The sequence below is a fragment of the Labeo rohita genome, chromosome 20, assembly GCF_022985175.1.
Source record: "Labeo rohita strain BAU-BD-2019 chromosome 20, IGBB_LRoh.1.0, whole genome shotgun sequence".
In the NCBI taxonomy this organism is placed as follows: domain Eukaryota; kingdom Metazoa; phylum Chordata; class Actinopteri; order Cypriniformes; family Cyprinidae; genus Labeo; species Labeo rohita.
The window spans coordinates 1907892-1935459 of record NC_066888.1 but is presented as its reverse complement, the minus strand read 5'-3'; the positions used below and the strand labels follow the sequence as shown (position 1 = coordinate 1935459).

Genomic DNA, 27568 nt, shown 5'->3' with positions numbered 1-27568 from the left:
CTCCAAATGATTTCCATCTAATAGTTATGCTGACAAAACAGCTGAAGAGCAGAACATCTTCCAAGTTCCTTCTAAAAATACTTTTTTTCCTTTTCTTTTTTCACTTATTTTCTTAAAGCAAAATATTCTGACACAAATCAACACTACCAATGCTTCTGAAATATTTGAAATCTGAACATATTCACTACAGAAATGTCAATGTCATTTCAAAATTTTATTACTTTCTACTACTGTGGAAATCATGTTGTTAAAATTCCCTGATAAAAGGTCTGCTTAAATGTGCATTTACTACATGTAATTATAAAGAAATCATCAGAAACTAAAATACACATTTCTGTAGTTGCCTTTTTATACAAGAGTATGAAACAACATCCAAAAAATATACTTTGCTTCAACATATATACATTTTACACATTTTAAGATGAAAGATAGTCCATGTTGTTACCAAATGTGCATAGCTTGCAATTAATTCGGATAATAGTGGGAGGCCATGGAGAGTCCCACTTCAATACAGAGCCCCGCACATGAAACAATGTACAAGAAAAAAATAGATGCCATGGCCACGATTTAGGAATTTGTTCTCACAACTTATTATTTTGTTCATTTCTTCCCTCATTTTTTTTATTTTTTCTTCATTATGTCATGTGCAGGGCTCTTTACTTCAAGACAAAGTTCATGTAAACTATTTTAAAGCTCCACAAAAGCTTTTCATTTGAGGTGGGCTGGATATCTTCGCAACACCCTTTAATTCCTATATGGAATCAACTTCTCCCAGGAACCTGTTTGCTAACAATGGCTCAGAATGAGTGCTGAATTTACTGCAGCTGGATAGACATACTTTCATGTGTCTCACAATAATGATGTGACTGTGCCTGTGAGAAGGAGCCATGTCCCAACACGGATGATGCCTCACTTGGATGCACTGCTGCTGCAAACAGGGATATTCTGCCACAGTGTTGGTGTCAACACTTGGGCGAAGGGCTGGTATATTGCACCAGTCTGATCGTCTCACAGTGATGATGTCAGCACTGCGTCTGAGAGCAGGAAGAGTACAGACAGAGCAGGATGAAGCTGTCTATGAGGAGGACGCAGTAGAGGCAGCGCTGCGTATGCAAACTCTGCGCCCTCTGAAAGCGCGTCAACAGCACCGCCAGCAGGACAAAGAAAGTGGCTATATTTAAAATAAGGAAAAGGCGAATGTATGAGGTGGCGTTAAACATATTGTCACTCTCTGCCGTAGCCCCCACTCGTACTTCTTTGAATTTCCGCCCCTTTACAAACCCCACTTTTTTGCCCTTTCGTAAATCACTGTATTCAATGAATGCCCTCGAGTCCCCGTCGGCCTCCTCTGGAACCTCCTCATAGACACGTTTCATCGTCCTCTGCCTCTCCTTCTTCTCCCTCACCTCAATCTGAGAAAAGATATCAGGGAGGCTATCGGAAAAGCTCGCCTTCTTGCCTCCCTTCCCCTTCCCCTTCCCCTGCTTCTTAGATCGAGAAAACATCTTCTCAATAGTCCCTGGTGTCTTTTTCTTGTCTGAAGACTTTAGGAGGCGCTCAGCAGTTTTGTGGAAACTGTCCGTGTTAAGAACCCGTGAAAGAATGTGCCTCTCCAGCTGCTGGAAGACTGGTTTGACATGCTGCAGATTGTCCTCCACAACATTAACGTATTCCTCTACTTCCTCCAAGGGCTGCTCATTTGTCCCTGCTGTCCTTTCAAACACTACTTTCTTTTGGTCCATTAACACCATGGCCATAGGCTTGGTGGGCACCACATCTGTGAACAGATAGATGGTGTAGGTGTGATCCCCGGTGGCCAGATAGATGTCCAGTGTTTCCGAGTCTCCGTGCACGCTGAAACTCTGCACATCCACTCCGGATCCAAAGATGATGTAGGCCACTCTGCTGGTAGGGTACCTCAGCGGCATAGTCACGTTCACATAGTTTGAACCATTATAGGGGTATCCGCGGGGGTAGCTCCTATATCCCACTGTTCCCATTTCACTGCCGCCCGCATCATCCAACCAGAACATCTTGGACGTTTCGCTTCCGTGTGTGATCACAGCACCGTGAACTCCATCGACTTGGGTTTTCTGAAACGGCATGTCCGTGTTGTGGAAGAAAGCGCTCATGCTGCGTGTCGGGCTGCCTGAATGCAACTGAATGTGGTCTACCATGAGCAGCAACTCAGGATGAAGCAGCAGCAAGTTCCTTTGAAAACTTTTAATCTTCAGTTCGGGGTTGTAAGCGCCTTGACCCTCCCCACGAATAAACACCATGCCCTGTCGCTCCAGAGCCGCCTCCACCTGCCCTTGGCAGTCTGCTGCTTGACCGTGCTTATACTTAAGCCATTTAGAGTTACAAGCCTCAGTAACTTGGCCTTCCCATGGTGCAAAGCAGCTCTCAGACACAGCAGGCCCGAACATGACGGCATTGTTGAGAGAGGTGTATTTGGGACCATACAATGCCTCTGTGATAAACGGGACTCCATTCGGAGCGAAGGTAAAGGAGTTCTGGTCCGGGTGCTCGTGGCCCGCGTTAAAGTTACGCCACCCTTTGATCCAGTCTTTGTATTTGTTTTGGTGAACAATGTCAAAAATAGCACGTCCCCCAAGCTTCCCCGACTTAAAGGACAGAAATGTGCGGTTTTTCCCAGCAGGTAGGGCACTTCCATAGGTCACCACTCCCCAGTCTTCAAAATAATGGAGGTGCGACGTACCATAATCAGGAGGTGGGGTGGGTTGTAGACTGGCATCATACCTATACAGTGGGAGAAGCACAAAGAAATTTTGTAGTTTAGCCACAACACGGAAAATTGTAGATCAATCAGAAAACTGGTAACATGTTTATGTAATTTAATTTAAATCCCAAGTTAGAAAAGAACTGAACGTTTAATCACCTCTAAATAAAAAAAAATGAAAGTAATAAACAGGTGCATTTGCTGTGAAATAAATGTTTTTTTCTCAAGCTTTGTCTTTTATTTTTTTAAATAAAAAAAATAAATAAGTGGCCTTATATAGTGGCCTGATACAATATGTGGGCTTATTAGGGTCTTTAGCATGTTCAAAAACTCTGCACATCTTTATACAGACTCCAAAAGCAGCCATTAGCACCTGTTTACTGACACGCCTAGGCCTGTTGCTTTAAATTAAAAATAACTTTTAATGTCAGTTCACTGTAGTGTATGGTATGGTATGTAGGGCATCGATATTTTAAAGAACTCAAAGTTAGTTTTTCAAATAATCTTGATCATCCTGTTCATGCTTGTTCATGCTTATTTATAAATTTTATATTGATTATGTATTTAAGTCTTCGCATTTAATTAGTTGTTCCTGTATTTGGAGAAGTAGGAGAAATTAATTTATATACAGTTGAGATCAAAAGTTTACACCCCCTTTCAGAATCTGCAAAATGTAAATTATTTTACCAAAATAAAAGGGATCATACAAAATGCATGTTATTGTTTATTTACTACTGACCTGAAAAAGATATTTTACATAAAAAATGTTTACATATAGTCCACAAGAGAAAATAATAGTTGAAATTAGCAGGAATCTCCATTCTGTTCAGAAGTTTTCTCCCCCAGGTTAATACATAGTTTTTCCTTCTGGATCTCAAAATCATACAGTCATTGTTGGGAAGGGTTCAATTACACAAAAATGCTGGAAAACCAAAGAATTTGTGAAACCTGAAGGATTTTTCTGAAGAACACCAGGCAGTTTAACTGTTCAGGACAAACAAGCGACTCAACTATCACTAAACAAAAAAAACACAGCTGTGGATCATTCAAGGAACAACACAGTATTAAGAATCAAGGGGATTTTAAACTTTCATTTTTTATAAATTCAACTATTATTTTCTCTTGTGGACTATATGTAAACATCTTTTACATGAAATATCTTATTCAGGTCAGTACTAAATAAACAATAACATGCATATTGTATGATCCCTCTTTTTTGGTAAAATAATTAACATATATACATATACACATACACACATATATACATATATACACATATACATATACACATATACATATATATATATATATATATATATATATATATATATATATATATATATATATATATATATATATATATATATGTATATATATGTATATATATATATATATATATATATATATACATATACAGTGGGTACGGAAAGTATTCAGACCCCCCTTAAATTTTTCAATCTTTGTTATATTGCAGCCATTTGCTAAAATCAGTTATGTTCATTTTTTTCCTCAATGTACACACAGCAACCCATATTGACAGAAAAACGCAGAATTGTTGACATTTTTGCAGATTTATTAAAAAAGAAAAACTGAAATATCACATGGTCCTAAGTATTCAGACCCTTTGCTGTGACACTCATATTTAACTCAGGTGCTGTCCATTTCTTCTGATCATCCTCGAGATGGTTCTACACCTTCATTTGAGTCCAGCTGTGTTTGATTATACTGATTAGACTTAATTAGGAAAGCCACACACCTGTCTATATAAGACCTTACAGCTCACAGTGCATGTCAGAGCAAATGAGAATCATGAGGTCAAAGGAACTGCCTGAAGAGCTCAGAGACAGAATTGCGGCAAGGCACAGATCTGGCCAAGGTTACAAAAAAAATTCTGCTGCACTTAAGGTTCCTAAGAGCACAGTGGCCTCCATAATCCTTAAATGGAAGATGTTTGGGAAGACCAGAACCCTTCCTAGAGCTGGCCGTCCGGCCAAACTGAGCTATCAGGGGGAGAAGAGCCTTGGTGAGAGAGGTAAAGAAGAACCCAAAGATCACTGTGGCTGAGCTCCAGAGATGCAGTCGGGAGATGGGAGAAAGTTGTAGAAAGTCAACCATCACTGCAGCCCTCCACCAGTCGGGGCTTTATGGCAGAGTGGCCCAACGGAAGCCTCTCCTCAGTGCAAGACACATGAAAGCCCGCATGGAGTTTGCTAAAAAACACCTGAAGGACTCCAAGATGGTGAGAAATAAGATTCTCTGGTCTGATGAGACCAAGATAGAACTTTTTGGCCTTAATTCTAAGTGGTATGTGTGGAGAAAACCAGGCACTGCTCATCACCGGTCCAATACAGTCCCAACAGTGAAGCATGGTGGTGGCAGCATCATGCTGTGGGGGTGTTTTTCAGCTGCAGGGACAGGACGAATGGTTGCAATCGAGGGAAAGATGAATGCGGCCAAGTACAGGGATATCCTGGACGAAAACCTTCTCCAGAGTGCTCAGGACCTCAGACTGGGCCGAAGGTTTACCTTCCAACAAGACAATGACCCTAAGCACACAGCTAAAATAACGAAGGCGTGGCTTCACAACAACTCTGTGACTGTTCTTGAATGGCCCAGCCAGAGCCCTGACTTAATCCCAATTGAGCATCTCTGGAGAGACCTAAAAATGGCTGTCCACCAACGTTTACCATCCAACCTGACAGAACTGGAGAGGATCTGCAAGGAGGAATGGCAGAGGATCCCCAAATCCAGGTGTGAAAAACTTGTTGCATCTTTCCCAAAAAGACTCATGGCTGTATTAGATCAAAAATGTCAACAATTCTGTGTTTTTCTGTCAATATACCCCATATTGATGCTGAGTGAATGCTTTTGACACATAGTATAGATCCATTAAATATTTTTACATCAAATTCGCTAAATCCCAGCCTCAGCTCAATTAGAATATTGTGACTATATTATAAAATAGTGTAAATATCACTAAAATTACTGTGATTAGCTAGGCTTCTAAAGAAAGCCAAAGTACCTGGACACATAAAACAACAATGGTGAACAAAATATGCTGAAACATCATGCTGACCAATGACCAACTGCGTTTTACAACATTTTCAGGAAAAAAAGCAAAACACCAAAATACCTAAAAATCAATCTATCAAAATCAAAGCCTAAGTATTCAAAAATAAAATATAACATAGAAAAAGTTTGCAAATAAGTTTCATGCTCAGGAACATCAAATCTTACCATAGGAATTCTGTGTGCAGTGTGCACCAGCGCTGACCCCTGCCTGCCTGTCCTGGGCCCTCCAGAACTCGATTCTGTCTGATTACCTCAGCCAGCCAATTCCCGCTGCCATTTCGCATGACATACCGATCCAAAAAGACCAACTGACTTTCTGGCCCATAGAACCAGTTATAGTTGGAATCTGCGATAGCAACAGTTCTCTGAAAACCTGCAGGAACAAAAAATACATTGAAACATTCAAAACCAGTATGTGAGATTAAGTAAACAAAAATTTGTTCATATTGTTTCCTCCTGCACAATTAGCATTTATTATCAGCTATTGAGTAAGAGCTTGTTTGAGTGCTATAGAAGTAAGCACTTTTAATTAAAGGGGTTGGGTGAAGATTAAAGCAAGATCAGCAGTTTACTGTGAAAAGGTATATTAAACCTAGCAACCACTAGAAAATATTTCGCCAGAATGAATCACTTTTGTGTAAAATAACGACAGCAGTAAGTACTGTCTTTAGAGGGCAGCATTCAACTAATGAGAGTCTGATGTTAGTATTTTCACCAGTTTGTTTTAGTTTCCACAAAGAACCAAAACACTGATGGAAATACAAAAAAGACTAAGGAGAGGCCATATAGTCCTAACAGTACTGCATCTGTGTGCATTCCCAAAGGGGATAAATAGACAGACTGAGAGACTGAGTGTATTGTGACTGCTAACCCTCTCCGTCTCCTGATTTTTTGCTTAAGGTTTTGGTTTCCGCTACAATAAAATGGCTTTTGACAGGAGGTTGCAAACTGTCCAAACCTGACTTGTCTGTAGACACACATAAACAGCTTGACGGCTGTTAGTTCTTTGATGCGCACAGAGAGCTATTGTGGCAGTTACAGTTCATGGTCTGAACTTTCATTTGGTGTTGGCCAGGTTACCCGCTTATCATTTTAAGGCGACACCAAGCAACTCGTGTGTAAAAGAGTTCATTACTTTGACTGGCATGTGCAATGCTCTTTATTACCACAATTGCCTGCTATAAAAAGTTTCCTGAATATCCTGAAATCAAATGAAAGCGTTCAAAACACTACCTTAACATAATATAACTTTCAAAACTGAAGATGCATTTATTGAAACAAAGTTGTGAATGTATTAAAATGTAATGCATGCTTTGCAAAGAGGCTGTTACTAAGAAATGGGGCAGCACAAAATATACCGGACCCAACAGCAAAACAGCAGCCCACATAAAATAGTTATTGTTACTTATTTGCAAAATGGGCATTTTTACATACTGTAGATGTTACAGCTGCAACAAAAACATCCCATAAAATTCTAAGCATCAGAGAGTGGAAATTTCAAACATTTTGCACACAAAAAACAGGGCTCGACATTAACGCTTGTCCACTTGTCTGGGACGAGGATTTTGTGAAGGGGCGAGTGAAAAAGAATTTTACTTGCCCGACCAGACAAGTAACCTGATTACAACATTAATAACAAACTACGGCAGCACTGAAACTATGGTGAGAACGATTCTGCTTTTATTACTTTCAGTGTAAATGGTGACTGATAACGAACAGTATTAAGGTTGCGTCAGTTGAGGCTTGTGCAACCTATCTGACTCATGGAAAAATCAAAACTAATAGGAGCAACAGCACACACAAACATAGGCTACTGCAGTAGAAAAAAAGATAAGTATTGAATATAAAATATGATGTAGGTAAGAAACATCATACGACCAAACACCGGCACGATTAAAAATGTGACTGATTTTATACAACAGTAGCTCAATAAACAAGTAGTTAATATTAACTGACCCTAGTGCCACTTTGGAGCATATCCATTGTACGAACGCAAACAGTGTATTCAGGGGATTCAGAGAGCTCTCAGAATGTTCCGAAGACGAACAAAGCTTTTACGGGTTTGGAACAACATGGGGGTTAGTGATTAATGACAAAATTTTCATTTTGGGGTAGAGTAACCCTTCAACAAACCTTTTAATTAGACCTCGGGTAAAGAAATGTTAAAATATTTGCAATATGATGCCTCTAAATGCTGTGCTTGTAATCTACTGTCACAGAACTAAGCAAAATGAGGCCTTACCAGGCAACACTGTCCTGTAGAGGAATGCAAAGTGTTTGTGCAGCCAGGGATGACTGAAGTGGCCAATGTCAAAGTGCCTCTGTACCAAATGCATGTACTGAAAGAGTGAACGAGTGGTGTAAGTTCCATAGGCCACACCCTCGTACAGAGACCCATCAGTCACATCTTGAAGAAGCACCATAGACTTTTCCATGATGGCAAGAGCCTGTTTTGTCCAGAGGTATGCTTCCTGGAGGTATCCTAAAAATACAGAGCAAAAAAGTTTTCATGAATTTGGTGAACTTTGACGCACACTGGACATTATCTATTAACATTTAATAAAATGAATGAATGAATGAACCACCAAAATCTACCATTTAAAAAGTTTGAATTCTTTATTATTCTCTACAGAATCTATTATGTTCACCAAGGCTACATTTATTTTATCAAAAATACAGTAAAAACAGTAATATTGTGAAACATGATTACAATTTAAAATATATATATTTTTAAATGTAATTTATTACTGTGACGGCAAAGCAGAATTTTCAGCAGGCTTTATTCCAGTCACTTTATTTATTTATTTTTTATTTTTTAGAAATCATTCTAATATGCTGATTTGCTGCTCCAAATAAAATTCTTATTATTATTACTATTGTTAAGGTTTAAAACAGTTGCATAATATTTTTGTGGAAACCATCATACATTTTTGTTCAGGGTTTATTTTAAAACCAAACAGCATCTATCTTAAATATACACCTTTTGTAACAATATTTACTTTGACCTCCTGAGTGTCATGGCAAATAATGGATCTAATTGCTTTAAAAAAAACTAAGAAAACACCGAAGGATTACAGGACACAGGTGAAACTAATCAGAAACCAAGGAAACAGAATTAATAGATAACTATATGGAAACAAATGATCTAATTTACGAACTAAGGAAACCAAAACAGGAATTAAAATACAAGGATGTGAAAGTTGACAATCAGCAATCATGTTCAGAAAAAATAATTTTTACACTGATTTCTCAAGAATACAGCATGTGATGCAATGGAATGTTACAAAGAAATATTTTTCTTGATCTTGAACTTGTACAGCAGTACAATTTGTACATTTACATGCAAGAAAACTGCCGGAGACTCATGACTGCCTAAGCTGAAACAAACCTGAAAACATCTATATTTTTTATCCATATAACATTAGTCATAACATGACTAATGAGATTTAATTCCTTAAACGGTGTAAGGAAAAACACGCTCATGTTTGCACAGTGTTTCAGAGTGCTGCTTTCTGCAATAACGTGGGAATAAGTTGTTTTCTTATGTGCATGTAAATGGGCTTGTGTCAGCAAAAAACAGCTCTTAGCCATTATATCCAGCTCATTTCAGCATAGAGAGATCATACAGAAACCACATCACTTTAACCTCATCGAGTTACGTTTGATGGTATAAATGATGAATTGTACGGTTATAATTATGACTCTGGGAATCAGAAGACACATAGACAACAAGGCTCTACGCAAACCTCAGTAAACCTTTGTAAATTCCTGTACTAATTTGATCTTAGTATAACACCACCTTTCACATGCACAGCAAGGCTTAATTTCAGGAAAATGCTTCAAATGTACTCCTACCCCCTCTGCCTGCATGCTTGGATGAGCATGAGAAGAACCACATAAATATTTAGACCACAACTCATCAGTTTATTGAGCAATCCTGTCACACCACACATTTCCTGGAACACACTATGTCCACACACAAACAGCTATCTAAGATTATTCTTCACAAACACACACACACACCACACAGCCAATCAAACAGGAATTACCCTCGGTGCACAACAACGTACACAAACATAATATCACTCTGCTCTGTGGATTCAGACTCCAGAAACCCAGCTCACAAGCCAAAGTTATCAGTTATCAAAGCACAAATGATGTACTGTCTGATTGCACCATATTAAGTAAACATCCACAGTAGAAAACACCCTTAATTCCACAAAGCCTTTGATTTTTTCCATGTAAACATTTTCCTCATTTTCATTGCTTTTTACATTTTATATATACGTTCATGAATAACAGTAGTTTTTGTTTGTTTGTTGTTTTCTACTAGCAGTCTTTTTCTGTCATGTTCCACAAGAAAGTACATAGTATGTTGCAATATTAGTCCCCCAGTTTTGAGCTCAATGAAGGCACGGTTGAGAATGTTATGTTTGGGGAGTCATACCACCACACCACTTACGCTATTTTTTGCTGTTTGTGTACTGTGTACATTTGACTAAATGTGTAGTACACAACCAGAGTACACATCTGTGCATACAGCTCAATGCATTTAACTTGATGTCAGGGTGTAGGACAGAATTAAAATACTATTTCTATAATAAGCCATCTTTTCAGGGTTATCTTTGCCCTTGTGACAAAAAGCCTATAGTGTAATTTCTATTGAAACTGATATATTACATGTAATATTGAATAATACACTACAGTTAAGGTTCTAATCAAATACTAGGTAACCTCATTTTCAAAAGTCAACAGTAATTTCACAGGAGTGCCTTCTTAAAAGTTGTGATCTTCAAGTCTCAGTAGATCAGGTGGAGGTTGGAAGCTCATTTCACCACAGAGGTTCTGGAAAGCAACTTTGTACCTTGTTTTGATGGAACCACCAGACGGTGGTAGAATACAGACGCTCAGGAGTGTGGAGAGGTAGGGGATTGCTCTTTTAGTGGTAGCACTTATGGCCAAAATTAGAGCCTTGAGTTTGATATGGGCAGCTACAGATGAAGTGAAGTGAAAAGACCAAAACAGCATGCTGTGGGCCATTTTTGGTTGACCGATGATCAGGCGTGCCATGTAATAAAGTGTGAAACTGCAAAACCAGGCGGTCATCATAAAGTGCCATGTGAAGTTTAAATGGCTAAAACTACCCACCCTCAAGTTCCTGACTGTCCTGACTGGGTTGGTTGGGATTACTAGGAGCTTCGTACACACAAGGTTGAGATTAAAGGGTTAGTTCATTTACTCATCCTCAAGTTATTCCAAACCCATAAGACTTGTGTTCTTCTTTTGGAAGAAAAATGTAACATTCTCACATCATTTCTGTCCATCCATTGATAGTTCATGCAGCCAAAACTTTGATGCATTAAAAAGTACAAAAAAACAGCGCTAAAGGTAATTAATACTTTTTACAAATGTCTGCTTGTATATTTCTGATGCGAAGTTTTGGTTGCATGGACTTTCAGTAAATGAAAGGAAGCCTTATGGGTTCGGAACAACATGAGGGTGAGTGAAAAGTGACTGAAATGTCATTTTTGGGTGCTTTCCTTCATCCAGGCTTTCATGATATCCATAAACCCACATCATTTACTGTATATCAATGCTGTTATTTCACACAGAATCTTCTGCTATGAAACTGAGCTGGGAATGCTGGGAAGTGTGGGGTGAAAAGAACCTCCAGATATTTATACAGATAAAAGAGAAGCCGATCCAAAAAGGAAAAAGAACGGCAGGACATACTTTCAGGGCCAAAAACTACAGATTATGTTATGAATAGCTGCAGGGGAGGAATACAGACACAGAGGAACACAAAAGAGCAAGAGAGAGAGGAGCAAATATCTGTTCTGAAATACTGGAGTCATGCGGAGAACTGGTTCACTGGAGAAATAATTACGGAGGCTTAAGTTCAGCTCTGCAGAATGACCCTGAGCAGCCTTAAATTCCAGGCAGGAATGCTGAGCGAGGGGGCAGACCCTTCATCCTTCAAAACGTGTGTGTGTGTGTGGAGCAGAACACTGAATTTTCTCCAAAAACCATATGTCATTTTAAGGGAGAGTAACAGATTGTCCACAGATTGAGAGAGGAACAGTTCTGTAACTCGGAATTTCAGTTTTGCTTGGTATTAAAATAAAAGATTTTGATTTAAGATGTGCTGTTACAGAAATTTTCTGGGTTTAATAAAAGGTCATATGGAGCATTTTGTTTATCATTCGCCCTACAGAAAATATTTTTACTTTCCCTGAGTTTATGAATAAAATGCACTTTACAGTAATGCAACTAAAGCATATGGGGAGAGACATTCCAGACAAATCCTATTTTTTTTTTTCAATGCAAAATGTGATTTTAAGTTTTAGTTGCATTATATTGTCAGCAGCCCTGTGGGTGGAATTACTCTATACGTACTTTACAGATGGACAACGTGTGAAAATTGCAAGGTTTGCCAGTTTTATTACCATGTCGTGAGTTTATCATTTTGTTAGGTTTGCGCACAGAAAAGACTGGCAAGTGATTTATCACATTAGTCTCACGTTTAAATTGTGAAAAACAATTGTATGTGTTTTTTTTTTTTTTTTTTTACTTTGGAATCTTTTAATAAAAATATCAGAAATGTCTTTGTATGATATGAGTTGTCCATCATGTATGCAAGCTCATGCTGAGGTTAAGCCAATCACACTCAGATCTGTGTCCGCTCCAGTACACAACACTCACTTTTCACAATCCAGTCAATGTACACTGATGAAAAAAAAAAAAAAAAAAAAAAAATTCAAATCTCATTTAGTTTTTTCTTGTTTGATAGCCATTCAGAAATATTTTTGTCCCAAAATGGTAGTAAAATGTCACAGCTTGTGTTTCATATTTTGCGATGCATTTCCCAATAGAATTCCAACTCTACGTACATTACTTTAAACTGCATGTCACAAATGCTGTCTGTAGAGCCAGAGATAATATAAAGAGGACTATTCATGGGTCAAAGCAATTGTAAAACTGAAAGGATATCTAATCTTTCAGTTCAAAGAGCAAATCATGTTTCATAGGTCATTTAATCTAAAAACTTGATTAGACCAGCATAAAAATAAATGTTTAACAAGATTTGACTGAAAGTTATGATACCACTGCTATCAGATTTATTTATTTTTCATTTGAAGCGTAATCATAAAACGTAAACAGTCTTTACCCAGTCAAGTAGATAGAGGAGAATAGGGTAACATGAGCTATTTTAATGATTTTACAGCAAAATAAAAGAACATATTTAAAAAAAATAAATTAAAAAAATAAAAATATTTACTATATATTTAATTTCACTATATATTATATTTATATATATTACTATATACCCAACAGGTGCGTACCTGTAAGCTTCACACTTACAGGTACGCACATGCTTTCGCACTGTTTGGATAGACAGTAAAGAAATGTTAGACTCACCTTGGTTCATGACCACAAGGCTGCCAGTCAGAAGAGCAACACAGTTGGTGGGTTGGTGATTGTGGAGGTACTGAAATCCCCAGCCACGGTGGTAAGATTTCTCATACATGTAGCGTGAAGCATTTCCAATCACCTGCAGGAAATGTTCTTGCTGTACTTTACTGAGGTACTCGTACAGGAAGTCATATGCTGTAGCAAAGCCAACCAGAGAGTGAGCTATCGGAACCTCATCCCACGGAGCATCTTTCACCATCCTGAAACAAAACAGCCACCTTTAAAACTCTGAAACACATACTCTCACACAACATCTCATAGCAACCAAACAGTGTGTGCTCAGTCAGACAAATACGTTTCTCATCTTCTAGTCTGCTAACTAAACTGATATTTGTATTGACAGTAGGAATCTTTACAGTCAAATAGATTACTTCACATGCTAATAATCTAAAGAAATCCTGGTATCAATTATTGAGCTTTGACTGACGCTATATGTAGAAACAATCTGCTGACTGGTAACTGAATTTAAGTTTTTGTTGAGAAAATTACCGTAGATTGGTTAAGCTGACAATCAAAATATTAGTATTACAGTGGAATTATTCAGAACTTCAAGTTTAAAGGCGAGACACTGCAGGTAAATAGGGTAAAAAAAAAAAAAAATTAACTAATAGTTATCGCCTTACCCAGTTGAATGATTACTTTGATAACTGCAAACATTTTTTGTATTACAAGTTTTCTAAAATGTTAGGTTTAAATATGCAAATGAGGCATTATTTCATGAAATATGTTCTAATTTGCATACATTTCCAGTACAAAAATCTGAACACTGGATGAAGTCAGTTTCAAAATTCTTGTTTAATTTTTGTTCAAAGTCAAAAGTTTGGGTGTCTCATTTTGTCACTTCATAATTCAGAAAAAAACTTTGAACAGGTCAAAAACAATATATTTTTTATAATTTTTTGGGGAATAAAATGTTGTTAATTTAATACCAAAAAGCCCAAAATCTCAAACTTCACCAGTGCATGAAAAAACAAAGTTTTGGCTGCAGTGTCTTGAGAGATGAATGAATTCCTTATACAAAATTCACATTCAGGTCAGAAGCTAAGATTAATTATATTTATTTATTATCACATTAGTTTTAAGAATTAAATGCAATACATTAAAGTGACAAACCTACTTTTTCCAGTTTATTTTACTTTCAATGCATCACTGGCATCTGAAGTATACAAAATATTAAATAAATTATGAAACATACCACTAACATTATAGAAATAAAACATTAGGTCAGAATTATTAAATATTCAAACGAAATAAAATAAGACATTTCTTTTGTGTATTATCAAGCATGACAACAGACATACAATATGACTTGGGATGCAAATGTCACTGTATTATCACTGTAACATCTTTGAACTAATGACTTTTAATAAGCAGTAATGATTTTAAAGAGAGCTGATTCAGATTAATATATAGACTAGAGAAATAGAGAAGAAAGGACAGAATTACAAGCTTGCACAGGCTGCAATTTTCATGCGTTTACATCAAAGTAATTTGTGAACTATTCTTTGCAAAGCACTTCGCTAAGAAAGTGTCTGCTAGTAGAGTTTATGTAATGTAAATGTTCATATTTAAGCTTGTAAAGAGCAGTGGATGCTGTAGATCTGAATCAGTGCTACAGCTACACCTACAATCCGTAGTGTAAGTAATAATAACGACAATGTTATGAGTTCCAGAAGTTGGAGGTTTGCGCTGAGCTGGTCCTGGTTGGCCACTACATGTCGGCGGCAGTGTAAATGAGAGCGCAGAACCGCAGCAGTTAACTCAACCATCCACACGGCTTAAACAGAAAGTTCAGCACTTATTCTGAGGCACGACAGGAGGGCCACATCTGAACACACTAGAGTAGGCAAGCAAAAACTTGCACTGTGAATATTTATGACATGAAAATAGTTTTAAGAGCTGTGTACACATATGAGAATTGAAAACCACTCTACTACAACTCCAAAACATCAAGCAACAGAGATCTTAACAGTCTGGGTTATAATCCGGGTTCCCTGAAAGAAAGAATGTGACACTGCTTCAGTAGCCAGTATGGGAACCCTGTCCAAAAGTGAATCATTCCACAGAATCATCCCAATTTACAGACAAAGGCTTTCATGTTTCTGAATAAATCAGATGGATAAAAGATACGGGGACTCATTGCCATGACTCAAGACAGTCACTTGCCCCCACCTATTCAAGAACAGGAACTAACTTGTCTAATTCAGAATAAACTCCATCCATAACTGTTCACAAGTGTTCAAGACAACTGAAGATGCATCCTAACCTCGTTAAAGACATCTTGCAATTCCTGTTATGCAAGAGGCAGAGGTCACATGCTTTCCGAATAAGTACAAATGTGTCGGAATTAAAAGAAGACAGTGGAATCTGGGTCAATGTGATTTGCAGTTCAAGTTAAATCCATTGACTAATTTTTGTTTTGATTATTGAAGACATGGAAACCAGATATTGTGGAGACAGCAACTAAGCCTTTTAAAAATTTGATGGGCCACATGTCTATCAAAACAGAGGGTTATCACAAGGACTCAACACTTCTAAAAGATCCTGAGGCCCTGCATTTTAATTTTTAATGTTTTGGCTTCCAAGTCAAAACTTAAACTGTTTTTAAAAGGACAGTTTACCCAGAAATTAAAAGTCTGTTGTCATTTACTCACCCTCAAGCTGTTCCAAATCTGTATGAATTTATTTCTTGTACTAAACACAAAAAACATCTTTAATGTGGGCAATCAAACTGTATTTCTACCATACCTTGGAAGTCAATGGGTACCAGCAACTGTTTGATTACCCACATTCTTCAAAACGTTTTCTTTTATGTTCAATATAAGACAATAACTCATACAGGTTTGGAACAACTTGAAGCTGAGTAAATCATTTTTGGGTGAACTGTCCTTTTCAGAGCATTTCTGAGATTTTTCTTTTGCACATGTTAGTCCAGATCAAAATCTGCAGTTAATTTGTGGCAATCACATAGGAACATATTTATCTTCATAGATTTTAGCAGTGATATCAGAGGCAAGGTAAGTGTACAAGAAGCATCAGGTACAAGTTGAGACATATTAAAGGCGAGTCTAACTGTCACTCGCTGCATTCGAGGCTTTTGTGGTTGTAGTGTTAGAGGCAGGTTTGGTTGTGTCAGCATTTTAGAGATATACTACAGGAAGAAGCAGGTTTCTGCAAAAAGTATTATCATAAAGATCAAACTCTAGAATGTTAAAGGTACAGTGATGGTGAAAACAAAGTAGGTTGTGCATAAAACCTGTGTGCAACTGTTTTCACACAGAAATCCTGATTGATCAAGAAGTTCTCACAATAATTTTTTTTCTGCATGTAAACTCAAACCACATGTTTCTGAAAGAATCATTGTTAAATTAGAAACAAAATGTTAAACTGACGTATAACAATAATAATAGAAGTAATGATAATGATTTATGCCTTTATATACTAGAAATTGTGGCCCTATAACCCTACTAAATTTCTTACCTACTGTAGAGTATTAAACATGATTTGTGTTATGGTTAAATCTAAGACAGTTTCTAAAATCAAGTGTAGCCTAGGCCTGTATAAAAGGTGTTTATTGTGTTTCATCTGGGTTTGAAAATAGCACTCTTGGCTTTACTTGAAGACTTTGCTGCACAATGATCTTAGAAATAATAATATTATTATTATATATTATAGAGATAATATTAGAGAGAGAGAGAGAGAGATATCATTTAACCATTATCATGCATTTATTTGTTTTTCCATGGGGCGCATAATTGTATTAATATACAGTCATGCACTGTATAGCATTAAATAAACTGATCATAAAAGTATTTTATTTTTATTGAAATCTTCTGTATCTGTGTGATGCTTTATGTGAAAAAAATCCAAATTCAAACCATTCAGCGATATGTATCTGCTTCCTCTGTAGCTATAGTAACATTATAAAATTTTTGCCATTAAGAAGTTTAACAAGTTTTACAGCAGTGATATCAAAACACTCAGTGGCTCTCGCCGGTTTTGTCATAAATTACGACATGCCATGTTTTCGGTGATGTGTGTTTTGAATGAGAAACGCACACCTTCACAGAGTGTATCGGGATAGTATTTTTAGCGTTTAACAACTTAAATGATGCCCTGCTCCTCACACTAAACTACTATATTCTGCTAGAGAGGACTGCGACTGCAACGTATCATCACTTGGACTACTGTGGTAGTGCTTTTTGACATTTCTGCAATAAATTCTTGTGATAACACGTGTTTGACTGTACGTTTCTCTTATATGCTGTATACTTTGTACACCCATTCTCTATTGATTGATTTGTTCTTTATAAAAATAAAAAAAAAAAAAATAATGCAATACATTTTTTATTGCACAGTTATGTGATTTGTGGATTTTAAGGCTGATTTTCTATTTAGTTTAATGCACTTTATTGGCACAGTTTGTGTTTACATTACCAAAACATTTCACAAAATTAATAATGGCGATTATAGTAATACACAATGCAATAATATCAAATATTAAGATTCTGTAATGGGTCTGGGATATATAAGGCTCAGGTGTGGCTCAGATTTGAGGATTCTGGTTAATTTAAAGGAATTGCAAATAGGCTCATTTTCCAATTCCCCTAGAGTTAAACAATCTATTCAGCCGATGTCTGGGTCTGGCGGTAGCACTTTTAGCATAGCTTAGCATAGATCACTGAATCAGATTAGACCGTTAGCAAAAATGACCTAAGAGTTTCGATATTTTTCCTATTTAAAACTTAACTCTTCTGTAGTTACATCGTGTACTAAGACAATCGGTACCAATGCTAAAACCTATTCAGGTCCAGTGAAGGGCCACTTATGGGCTATTAATTGTTATGGCCCATGTTTGGCCTTTGTCTTCAATCCAGATCTGGGCCACTTCAGGGCCGTCATTCTTTGCGGTATTTGGGCCGAGGGAAAAAGGGGTTGGGTGGCCCAGCTGGGCTAGAACAAAAAGGTCATGTGGGTTGTAAATATGGCAAATTTAAAATGTGAAGTTCAGCTGACTTGGATATTTAAGCTCAATACAGGAAAGTTATGATAAATTTTAGGGTGTGATAATTGATCGGAACAACACAGTTACACTAGCAAAATTTCAGCAAACTCTGTGTGCGTTACGAGTTGTTTAGTGGATGCTGTGGCTTTGCTAAGCTCTTCGTTTTCACAATTCTGTGAATAAATACCTCACAAATCCATCAGCTGTTGCCTAGGATCATTTTAGTACTTAGCCTTTACTGCAAAGATCTCATGACTGTTTTAATTCAAAAACAGGACAAATTACTATCAAATCACCTTGCTCGTGTAAATGGTCCTACTTGCACCACTCCGAGCAGGATTTGAATCAGCGTCAACTGATGTGGAAGGCAGGCTTAAGACTGCAACCATTAGTGTTAATTTCTAGAGTGCCTCTTAAGCACAGGACAGAGATGTTATGACCTGCATTGCTCTTACTAGCCAGCCTCCATAATACTCACCTACCTAAAGCACACTCTAATTCGGGTCATGGCACCAATGTAACAGGTCCTGCTTGCACCGCTCTGAACGGGATTCAAACTAGTGTCAACCTGAATAGGAGGAGGGCATGCTAACAAGGAATGCTAAAGACTGCATCCACTATCATCAGTACTAGATGACCCTCATTGCACCCGCAGAGCTTTTTTCAAGACCAAACACAACAAACACATAAGCTCAGACACAAATGCACACTCTACTTTACCAGTTGGGCTGTGCAGCCATGCGCTCCATGTATTCCTTGGCTACATCCAGTGCACCGGCACGATGCGGGTACAGTAGGCAGAACATAGAGAGCAGGCCTAAGTTGTTCCCATACACTTCATTCCAGCGGGCACTAAACTCAGCAGGGTTCCAAGGGGGCAGATACTCCTCCGGTCGCTCCAGTATGGCCTCCCCAGCCTCCCGGATCTGTCGGGCCAAAGCTTTGTGCGTCCCCACTGCCGCCCGCTGCAGTTCCTCAACCTCTGCCCGGCCGAAGTACAGCATGGGATGAGTTCCCTCGTAGTTCCCTCCAAGGAACGGAATGCCTCCGCTGGGGTCCACTTCAGCCAGAGCTGGGGATACTAGAATCCAAAGTGCACTTATAAAGAACACAGTTGGTGCCCCACGGGTGTACGTTCTCATTCTGGCATTAGAGAGGGAGAGACCACATCACCTTGCTCCCTCTCAGCTGAGGAGACAGAAAGAGAAAGACGTTATTTTCCCTGCGTTACACTACAGGCTCTGAATGCCTGCAGTAATTAGAGCCAGCTGTGGGGCTGATCTCTCTGGGCTTCTACGCATTTATGAAACGGAGACGAAAGTTCACCCTGACGCTTTTCTTCATCAGGCTCACAGGAAACACCTCATGCCTGGAAGCTCCCTCATACAGCACTCAAAACACACATTTAGTCAAAACTTTAAAGGTCAGCATGTCTATATGACCATCAAAGAGTGTTTGAGTAGAGTCTGAGCAAATCTCAACCATCGCTTTTCCTGAATACAAATGTAAACCATTGCTCCTCCACAACCTGCAATGCATTGGCCCGATGAAACTCACTCGCTACAATAAATCAATGATGTCCGTCTAGCCCCTGCTATTAGATGCTGCACCACCTACTTCTAAGACTCATCTTTCTCCACAGAGTGCTGCACGAATGAGTCTTAAATCCCGGAAACGAGTTAGCATTTTTGAAAGGTTCCACTGTCAAAAGTCATTTGTTGAATGGATTTTTGCTTAAGGTCTATGGTTAGCATAAGCTCAAGATATTTTTATGTTTTATTCTACAACACAAAATATCTTTTCCGTATCTTGGAAAAGGTGGGTGCAAAGGTTGCCTGGGACACTGAACGTCATCACGCCAAACAGGTAAATTCAATACTCTCTAATCTACTTTTACAGCTTTGTTTTTTATTATTCTCACACTCTCACCTAGTATAAGTTAAGATTAAAAGATTAGTGGTGAAACTGAAGTCAACTTTAGCTTCTTACGTGTATTTCAACTTCAAAACGTAAAAAAGTTAGTTTGTGAAGACTATCTTGATGAATAGAAATGTAAGAATAATAAACAAAAAAGCCATAGGGTAAGACATACGGGTAACACTAACTTCTGGTTTGGCCTACAAAATTACATTACCCTTACTAAAATTAACCACGGTATTACTACAAATAAAACCAAAAAAGCATGATTACTATAGTAAGTATATAACCATAGTTTAACCATGGTATTTGTAGTAAAACTATGGTTATACAAATAGTAATCAATGTGCCAAAAAACATGGTTACTACACTTTTACTATAATAAAACCATGGTTAATTTTTGTATGGGTATCATTGCAGCACTTTATTAACATCATTCATATTCCGACCCAAAATGTTTACAAGCAACATATATACAGATACCTTAGGACTGTGCACATTCTAATGTATAGCATTATCATGACAATTTTCCTGTCCTTCCAAAGTATTCCGCCACATACCATTTATAATACAATTGGTTCAAAATAAAATATCCAAGGGGGTTATTGCCATTGAGATGTATGGCCTAATGTATAGATTTCTCCAGGAATAACAGACCTCCTTGGTTTGAACAAACAAAGCCTCAGTGTTTACACTTTTAAGGAAGTCAACCTACTTATAGCTTATTTATAGCTGAGTGAGCAGACAAGCTGAGAAAGGTGAAAGCATTAATGTTCACCTAAAATGAGTGATCAGCAAGACCAAATGTCCAGACACAGAGACTATTTATTTGTTTTGATTAGTGCCGTTTAAGCTTGTTGTGTCTGAGAACACTCAGAACTTGCTAATATTCAGCGAACCACAACCATGTCTTTCCAAGTGCAGGAATGTGAGCTCTCTGCTCCTTCTCCAGACTGACTAACACGCCGTTGGTCAAATGGAAAATTAGCTGGTCCAGTTTTATGGGGTGTCTAGACATGTGTCCAGTGCAGCCGGTATCTATTACTTTGGATTTAACACACACACACACACACACACACACACACACACACACACACACACACACACACACAGAGACAGACAAACCCAGCCTTTACTTCAGATATGATCCTTCTATTCTGTTGCTCAATATGTAAGTGATCTAATCACAATTTAAGATGCAACCAAATAACTTTTTACAAAAGGTGAAACCAAATAGGGCAAGTCACAGCAGTGGCCCTTGACCCCTCAACCTTTGCATTCCATCTAGGAAACACATGGTCAAACAACTAATGCTTGCATTAGCTGTGTGAAGGATCTGAGCACACACACTCAAAGATGTACAGAACAGGCTTTTTTAAAATCCAATTTGTCTCTTAAAGAAGGAAAATAAATAATACTTGTCATTTAAAATGTCATTTGCAACGTCCTTCTATAAATCTATGATATAGAAAAACTGTAAACTCCAGTTGCTGTTTTTTTAAGTTTATATAAAAATAATGAAATTTGCAATGCAAGTCACACTGGCTAATCGCAGTGTGGATCGCAATATACAAAATTAAACATCTGCGAAAACATTAAGGCATTAAAAAAACCAAACAGTATTTAAACAAAGCAATTTATCAAATGTATAGTATAATAGCTAACAATGAAAAAAAATACCTTTAACTTTTTTAACTTCGTGAGGATTCACTGTTACACTGAGATTCTGGACTTCAAAACGCTCTTTCAAGTTCAGAACATCACAACAACATCAGATCGCAAGAAAAGTTATGAGTTACGTTACCTCTCAGATCCGCTGGCGTTGTCTTAACCTTCCCAAAAAACGCCGAAATCATGAGTCTCATGCCTGATGGAAAGCATCCGCGGGCCTTAAAGTGTTCGTCGTCAGTAGATGCGCAGAACCGCAATCAGCTGCGCAGTAAGAAAGGCACTAAACCAACGTCACATCTTCTGGAGGAGGTGCGGTTTGGAGGAGAGGGAGGGGAAATATTCATTTTTCCCCCTTGTGTCTTTTCTCTCTCTTTTCAGTAATACTGTCAATGTAGCCTGTGTGTATTTATTTTTGAACCATATTTTAAATGTTGCTTTGAATAGTTTTAGTTGTTACATTTATGTCACATGGCTATTTAAAATGTGTAGGGTAAAAAACAAACAAAAATATTTAAGAAATGATAACTTGTCATGCTACATGAGGGCTTTCCTCTTATATATTCTTGTAAATTTAAACCCACAATCCTAAATGTAAGACCAAAAAAAAAAAAGTATCTTGCATTTCTTGCACTTGGATTTCTAAATAAAGCATTTAACATGCTGTTAAATGTGAGCATTAGCAATACGCAAATATTGCATAATTCGCAAATACATTTTGGAACACTCGGGAGCAACAACACATGACATCTCTTCAACAGTGATTACATTTTTTCTTGTTTATTTTATCTGCACATATGAACACTTTCCCTGCACCTCAATAAACAAGCACTAGTGCTACTCACGACATACAGAAGAGACTATTTTCTTTTTTTTATTTCAGAAAAATAGGTCATGCTTATGATGAGGATTTCCACACTTCCGCACCAGTGACGAAGCTGCCTAGTGTCACTTAATACTTAGTTTTGGGCACCTCTGTAAAACCTTTATCATGCAATGTTATTTAACACTGCACCATTTTTATGTAAAATCCATTACAGCCTACCACTGCAGAAACCTCATCAGAGCACTCAACGTAAAAACATCAATTCCACTTACATTGCTTTAAACAAATTATTATTAAAGCTCAGGGCCAGCACACACATGAAACAAATAATGGGTTTTAGGTGAAAGATGTGCCCTGACACATAAAATCACTAAATGGGTGGGTAAAGCTTGGCACCACTCAACACTGGTCCTGTGCATGACAGAAACTGACTGTTTACATTAACTATCACCCAACAGCACAACATTTTTACACAATATGTTATGATAACATTACATACACAGAAAAAAAAAAAATCACCCCTCTTCATTCAATAACAATGAAGACCTGAAACGAAAGGCATTTACAAGAAATAGTTCACCACTAAATGAAATTTCATTCTTTACTCACCTTGTGTTGTTCCAAACCTCTACAACTTTCATCCTTGAAACAAAAAATCTAATTTTTTGAAAAATCTAAAACATACATAGGATGTTTGCTATATTTTAAGATTTCTAATAGTTTTGTGTGAGGAACAAATCAAAATGTGTCTTTTTTACTGATAAACTTTCTGTCAGTGAGATGTTAACATGAGAACTGCTGTAACTGGATTACTGAATCTGCAATTCAAACAAATCAGTCTGATTGTAAACACGCACTTTCCTGGATCAACTATTTCCACCTCAAATTACCAGTTAATTCAATGATCCAGTTCTAGAGTTCATCTCACTGAATCACTTAACTGATGCAATAGTTAACAATAACAACAACAACAAAAGGTCAGTACCAAATGTTCTTCTTTTGGCATCAGAAAACTTGAAACATAGCACATGAGTCATATAGACTAGTTTCAGATGCATTTATCTCCGTCCTTTTTAGAGTTTAACATATGTAGTCACTATAAACATAAGGATTCTTAAGCAATGTCTTAATGTTCCATCAACAGCTCAGTAGTTTGGAACAACATGGCGGTGCATGAATACCAACAATTTTTTAGTTTTGGGTAAACTATTCCTTTAAGTACTGGTGCTTGGAAGTATGACGTCCATTGCTCCATTTGTCACAGAAACGTCGGCAGAATACAGTAAACGGCAGTAAACTGAAGTACTTTAAATCATAATCAAATGATGGAAAGTAAAACAAACTACAGTATTCTATAATAAACCATCCTAGAACTGAACCAGTTAGAAAACTGGTAGGTTACAACACTTTCGAAACATCAACTACTCACAAAAGGAGCAAAGAACTTATGGCTGTTTGCTGTTGTTGACTGCATGGATATTAACATAATTTGTGTCTGCTTTCCTCAGAAAGCTTTTACAACAGCTGCAAGAACAAATCCTCTGAGGTCATGTAACATTCCTTTCATAAAAACAGAACAAAACAAAACAAAAAGCACACACAGCTGATGGAAAAGCTATGTTTTTCTTCTCTGTACACCATTAAAAGTACTTTAATGGTAGTGAGTGCACAACGCTGGGTGACACACAATACACTGTGACTTCCTCGTACATCCAATGATCAATGTTCAGCATGTGTACAGATACAACTTCATACTGTGTACACTGTAGTAATTCAGGAAGAGGTGAGAACAAAATACACAGACGGTGCTCTGGGTGTTACATTCACACAGCTTTATCACTGATTGGACGAATGGATGGTCTAGCTCTGTGGTGAAGCTCGAGAACGTAACGCTGAAACAATCTCCTGGTCTATCCTGACAGGCGTGAGGGTTCGGGGCTAGTTCTCCTCCCATTTCAGCAGTGAGTCTGGAGGTCTGGGGTAAAAACCTGTCGTGATGGGCTTGTCTGAAGAGAATCTCTGGAACTTAAAGTCTAGAGGAAGATCTAGAAGAGAGATGGAACAGGTGGAAGTTTTACAAACAAACCATAAAACAAACTATATATACAGTAATAGCATCATTAAATATTTACACTGAAAAAGACTTAAGACTAAAATACTTAATTTTAATATAAAAAACTATACCAACTGAAAAGATACCATTTTATGCCAAATAAGAGAATACATCCAAGCAATAAGATAATTATTTACTATTGACAGTACTAAATAATAATTTCATCTTTTAGAAATATGCGCTTAAAGGTAAATCTTTTGAAACAGGCTAAATTATATAAATATACCAAATATAATTAGTCAAAAATAGTATTTAAAATATAAGTGATTTACAATAAGAAACATCAAAAAAAATAAAAAAAAAAAAAAAAATTGTCAATGTTGGTAATGTAGGGTTGCTGGGATAATTTCAATACAGTGCAAATGGTTTTCAATACAATTTGAATTTCATGTTACATGGTCTTGTGTTATAATTACTCCAACCCCCTAAGTCTAGAAAAAAATTGGGAGTATGGGAGCTAACCAATATTTACACACGTCATCAGATTCAAATAATGAAACTGTTATGTTGAAAGACATTACTGGAAACATTTAGATAATTAAAGGGTTTTTGAACAGTTTAGTGATGATTCAACTAAAATGTAATATACAAATCAACTCTTGCTAAATTTTTAAGGGTCCCTATTATTCTCGTTCACAAGCTGTCTACTAGAATATAATTTATGAAAAAAAAAGATTACATTGTTAAAACACCTGTTTTCACCTTCTGTCTAAATGTTTCACAGTGATAATTTTTTATTTTTTTTATTTTATACTCCTCTTACATTTCAGATGTGATACGATAATGTGAACTGTCATTACATCACGGTAAAAACTGCATGTCCATATGACACACTGACCTGCATCAGTCGTTTTTTGAGCTCAGACAGCTTTCACTTTATATACATCACTGTAGATGCAGTTATCAGGGGTGTAATCGATCTGCAAAGTTACTTTTAGTCACATTTAGTTCTTTGTAACTTTGCAGATCGATTACCTAAATTACACACTAAAAGAAAGTCCAAAAAAGCCTATAGGTCCCCTGTAAGCTTCAGATTTTTTATTAATCAACCAAAACATTAAGATTAAGATTCACCAAACTCTGCAAGATCATTCTCAATGAATATTTATTTTCCCATGTTTGCATGTTTTGGAATAAAAGAGAATGGAAAACCCTTTCTTCAGTGATGTGTTAAGTATATATAAAAAGGAGAAAAAAGTTTGAGACGAGACTGAAAGCCTGGATCTTTTCAATTAAATCCTAAAATAAAACTATAGTAATTTGAAAGTTATGATGTACATTGAAGAAATATTTAAGATTCCGCACTGGGCTTATAGTTTTTTCCAACTTTAAATTCATTCAACATATTCAACATTTTTAATTCATGCATTTACTGGAAAACAGATCCATGACACTGGTGTTGCAGGCCTTTACTCTAATTTTGAAGCTACAGGAAAGTTGTCATTAAACAAAAAGGGTGAAATGACATAAGTATGTCATATAAGTATTTTATACACTATATATTTTATATATAAGTATTTGTTATATACTACATACTAAGAAATGTTTTCTAAATGACAAAAGAATGCAAATGGAAACATTTTTAGTACCAGTCTCAGGTTTAATACATTTACCTGCTATAGCCTCAATGCTGGGTATAGCCATGGTGCTGTATGTGTGGATACTGTGGCAACACCAGGTGAGTCTCCGTGTCTCTTCTCCTTCATTCTTTTGCACGTCCACAAAATATGAGCCCCACTGGTTTGATACAGCTGAAGGAGATTTCATTCCTTGATCCTAAGAAAAAGATTGTAAGAAAGATTACAGAAAGACACACATAGATAAAAAGTACAAGGTCAGTCATTCGACAAACACATTTGTGCTTCATCAGACATAATGCAACATAATTCAGCATTCTAAATCCTGTATGTTAGAGATATTGTGTTGAGATTTATGTGATATAGCATTTGGCTTTAAAAATGGATCAAAGGTCTATTCTCTTCCTGGGGGAAAAAACATTGCTAAATGCAAAAAATAAAATGCCACTAACCCTCCAATTGGGAAAGCAAAATCAGACATAGCAAAACAGACATGTCTCTGGAATACTTCATTCATTCAGTCATGGCATTCTATTGTCAAACATTTTTCTATAATAATCACTAACAAACAGGTCTCCAATGTATTTTATGTCCAAGTCTTAATCACCTGGTTGCTTGACTGTTTATAATTAATTTATTGCCACACCTGTTACCATGTCTATATTCATGGGGAGAAACATGTGAAAAACAGTAAAAGTAAATTAATAACTAAACTATATATAAATAACACAGAAAATTCAAAACTAAATCTTGCCTCACTTCACATAAAAAAAACAAATTCTTATAAAAATCAACCAAAAAGTAAGGATCACCTAAAGGTGATTAAGCCATCAAAGTCCATTAAAATATGCTTCAGAAATAATGGACTCTGGCATGAGAGGCAATTTGGTTAGTCTAGAGTGGCATATTTGACAGCAGATTGGTCCCGATCCAAAATGGACATAACGGTTTTTCACCAACCACAGGACTGATCTGGTAAACTTTATTTGTTCTTTACTGATCTTTTTCTGCTTGCCATTTTTGAGGACAATCATCCTGTGGCAATTTATTTAGTAAAAAATGCCGCTGACTATACATCATTCATTACTGTTAAAAAAAAAGAGAGTCGACCTATGTCAGAGTGCTGTCCAGAAGGCTATAACTCCAAGTACTTAACAACGTTTTAAAGTAGGTAGGA

At 37.0% G+C, this 27568-nt stretch overlaps 2 protein-coding genes across 3 annotated transcripts in view; both read right to left on the bottom strand.

Annotated features, from left to right (window-relative positions):
- Window positions 1–180: 180 nt before the first annotated feature.
- On the bottom strand, window positions 181–22162 carry dse (dermatan sulfate epimerase). Of its 2 annotated transcripts, XM_051138860.1 has the most exons (6): window positions 22012–22162; window positions 19011–19478; window positions 13232–13485; window positions 8055–8294; window positions 5978–6185; window positions 181–2760 (listed from the first exon to the last, which is right to left on the bottom strand). In XM_051138860.1, exons 2-6 carry the CDS (start codon window positions 19430–19432, stop codon window positions 1023–1025), a joined length of 2862 nt encoding a protein of 953 aa, XP_050994817.1. In that variant the 5' UTR covers window positions 19433–19478; window positions 22012–22162; the 3' UTR covers window positions 181–1022. The 2 variants fall into 2 exon arrangements, with proteins under 2 accessions (XP_050994817.1, XP_050994818.1); XM_051138861.1 differs by lacking the exon at window positions 19011–19478 and having other exon boundaries at window positions 22012–22155.
- A 477-nt stretch (window positions 22163–22639) lies between these two features.
- The window catches only part of nt5dc1 (5'-nucleotidase domain containing 1), a 61542-nt gene continuing 56613 nt past the window's right edge, over window positions 22640–27568 (bottom strand). Inside the window, exons 11-12 of the mRNA XM_051138478.1 lie at window positions 26428–26590; window positions 22640–24746 (exon numbers count right to left, since the gene is read on the bottom strand). Of these exons, the coding sequence (XP_050994435.1) occupies window positions 24640–24746; window positions 26428–26590 (270 nt within the window). The 3' untranslated portion in view covers window positions 22640–24639. The remainder of the gene's footprint in view (window positions 24747–26427; window positions 26591–27568) is intronic.

What these genes read in the sequence shown, in the direction of transcription:
- dse (XM_051138860.1), bottom strand. Translation starts at nt 19,432, where the DNA reads ATGAGAACGTACACCCGTGGGGCACCAACTGTGTTCTTTATAAGTGCA. An exon ending in CCTTGTGGTCATGAACCAAG is followed by an intron (nt 8,295 to 13,231) that starts GTGAGTCTAACA and finishes CTGTATTTTTAG; the next exon opens with GATACCTCCAGGAAGCATAC. An exon ending in CTACAGGACAGTGTTGCCTG is followed by an intron (nt 6,186 to 8,054) that starts GTAAGGCCTCAT and finishes TTGTTCCTGCAG; the next exon opens with GTTTTCAGAGAACTGTTGCT.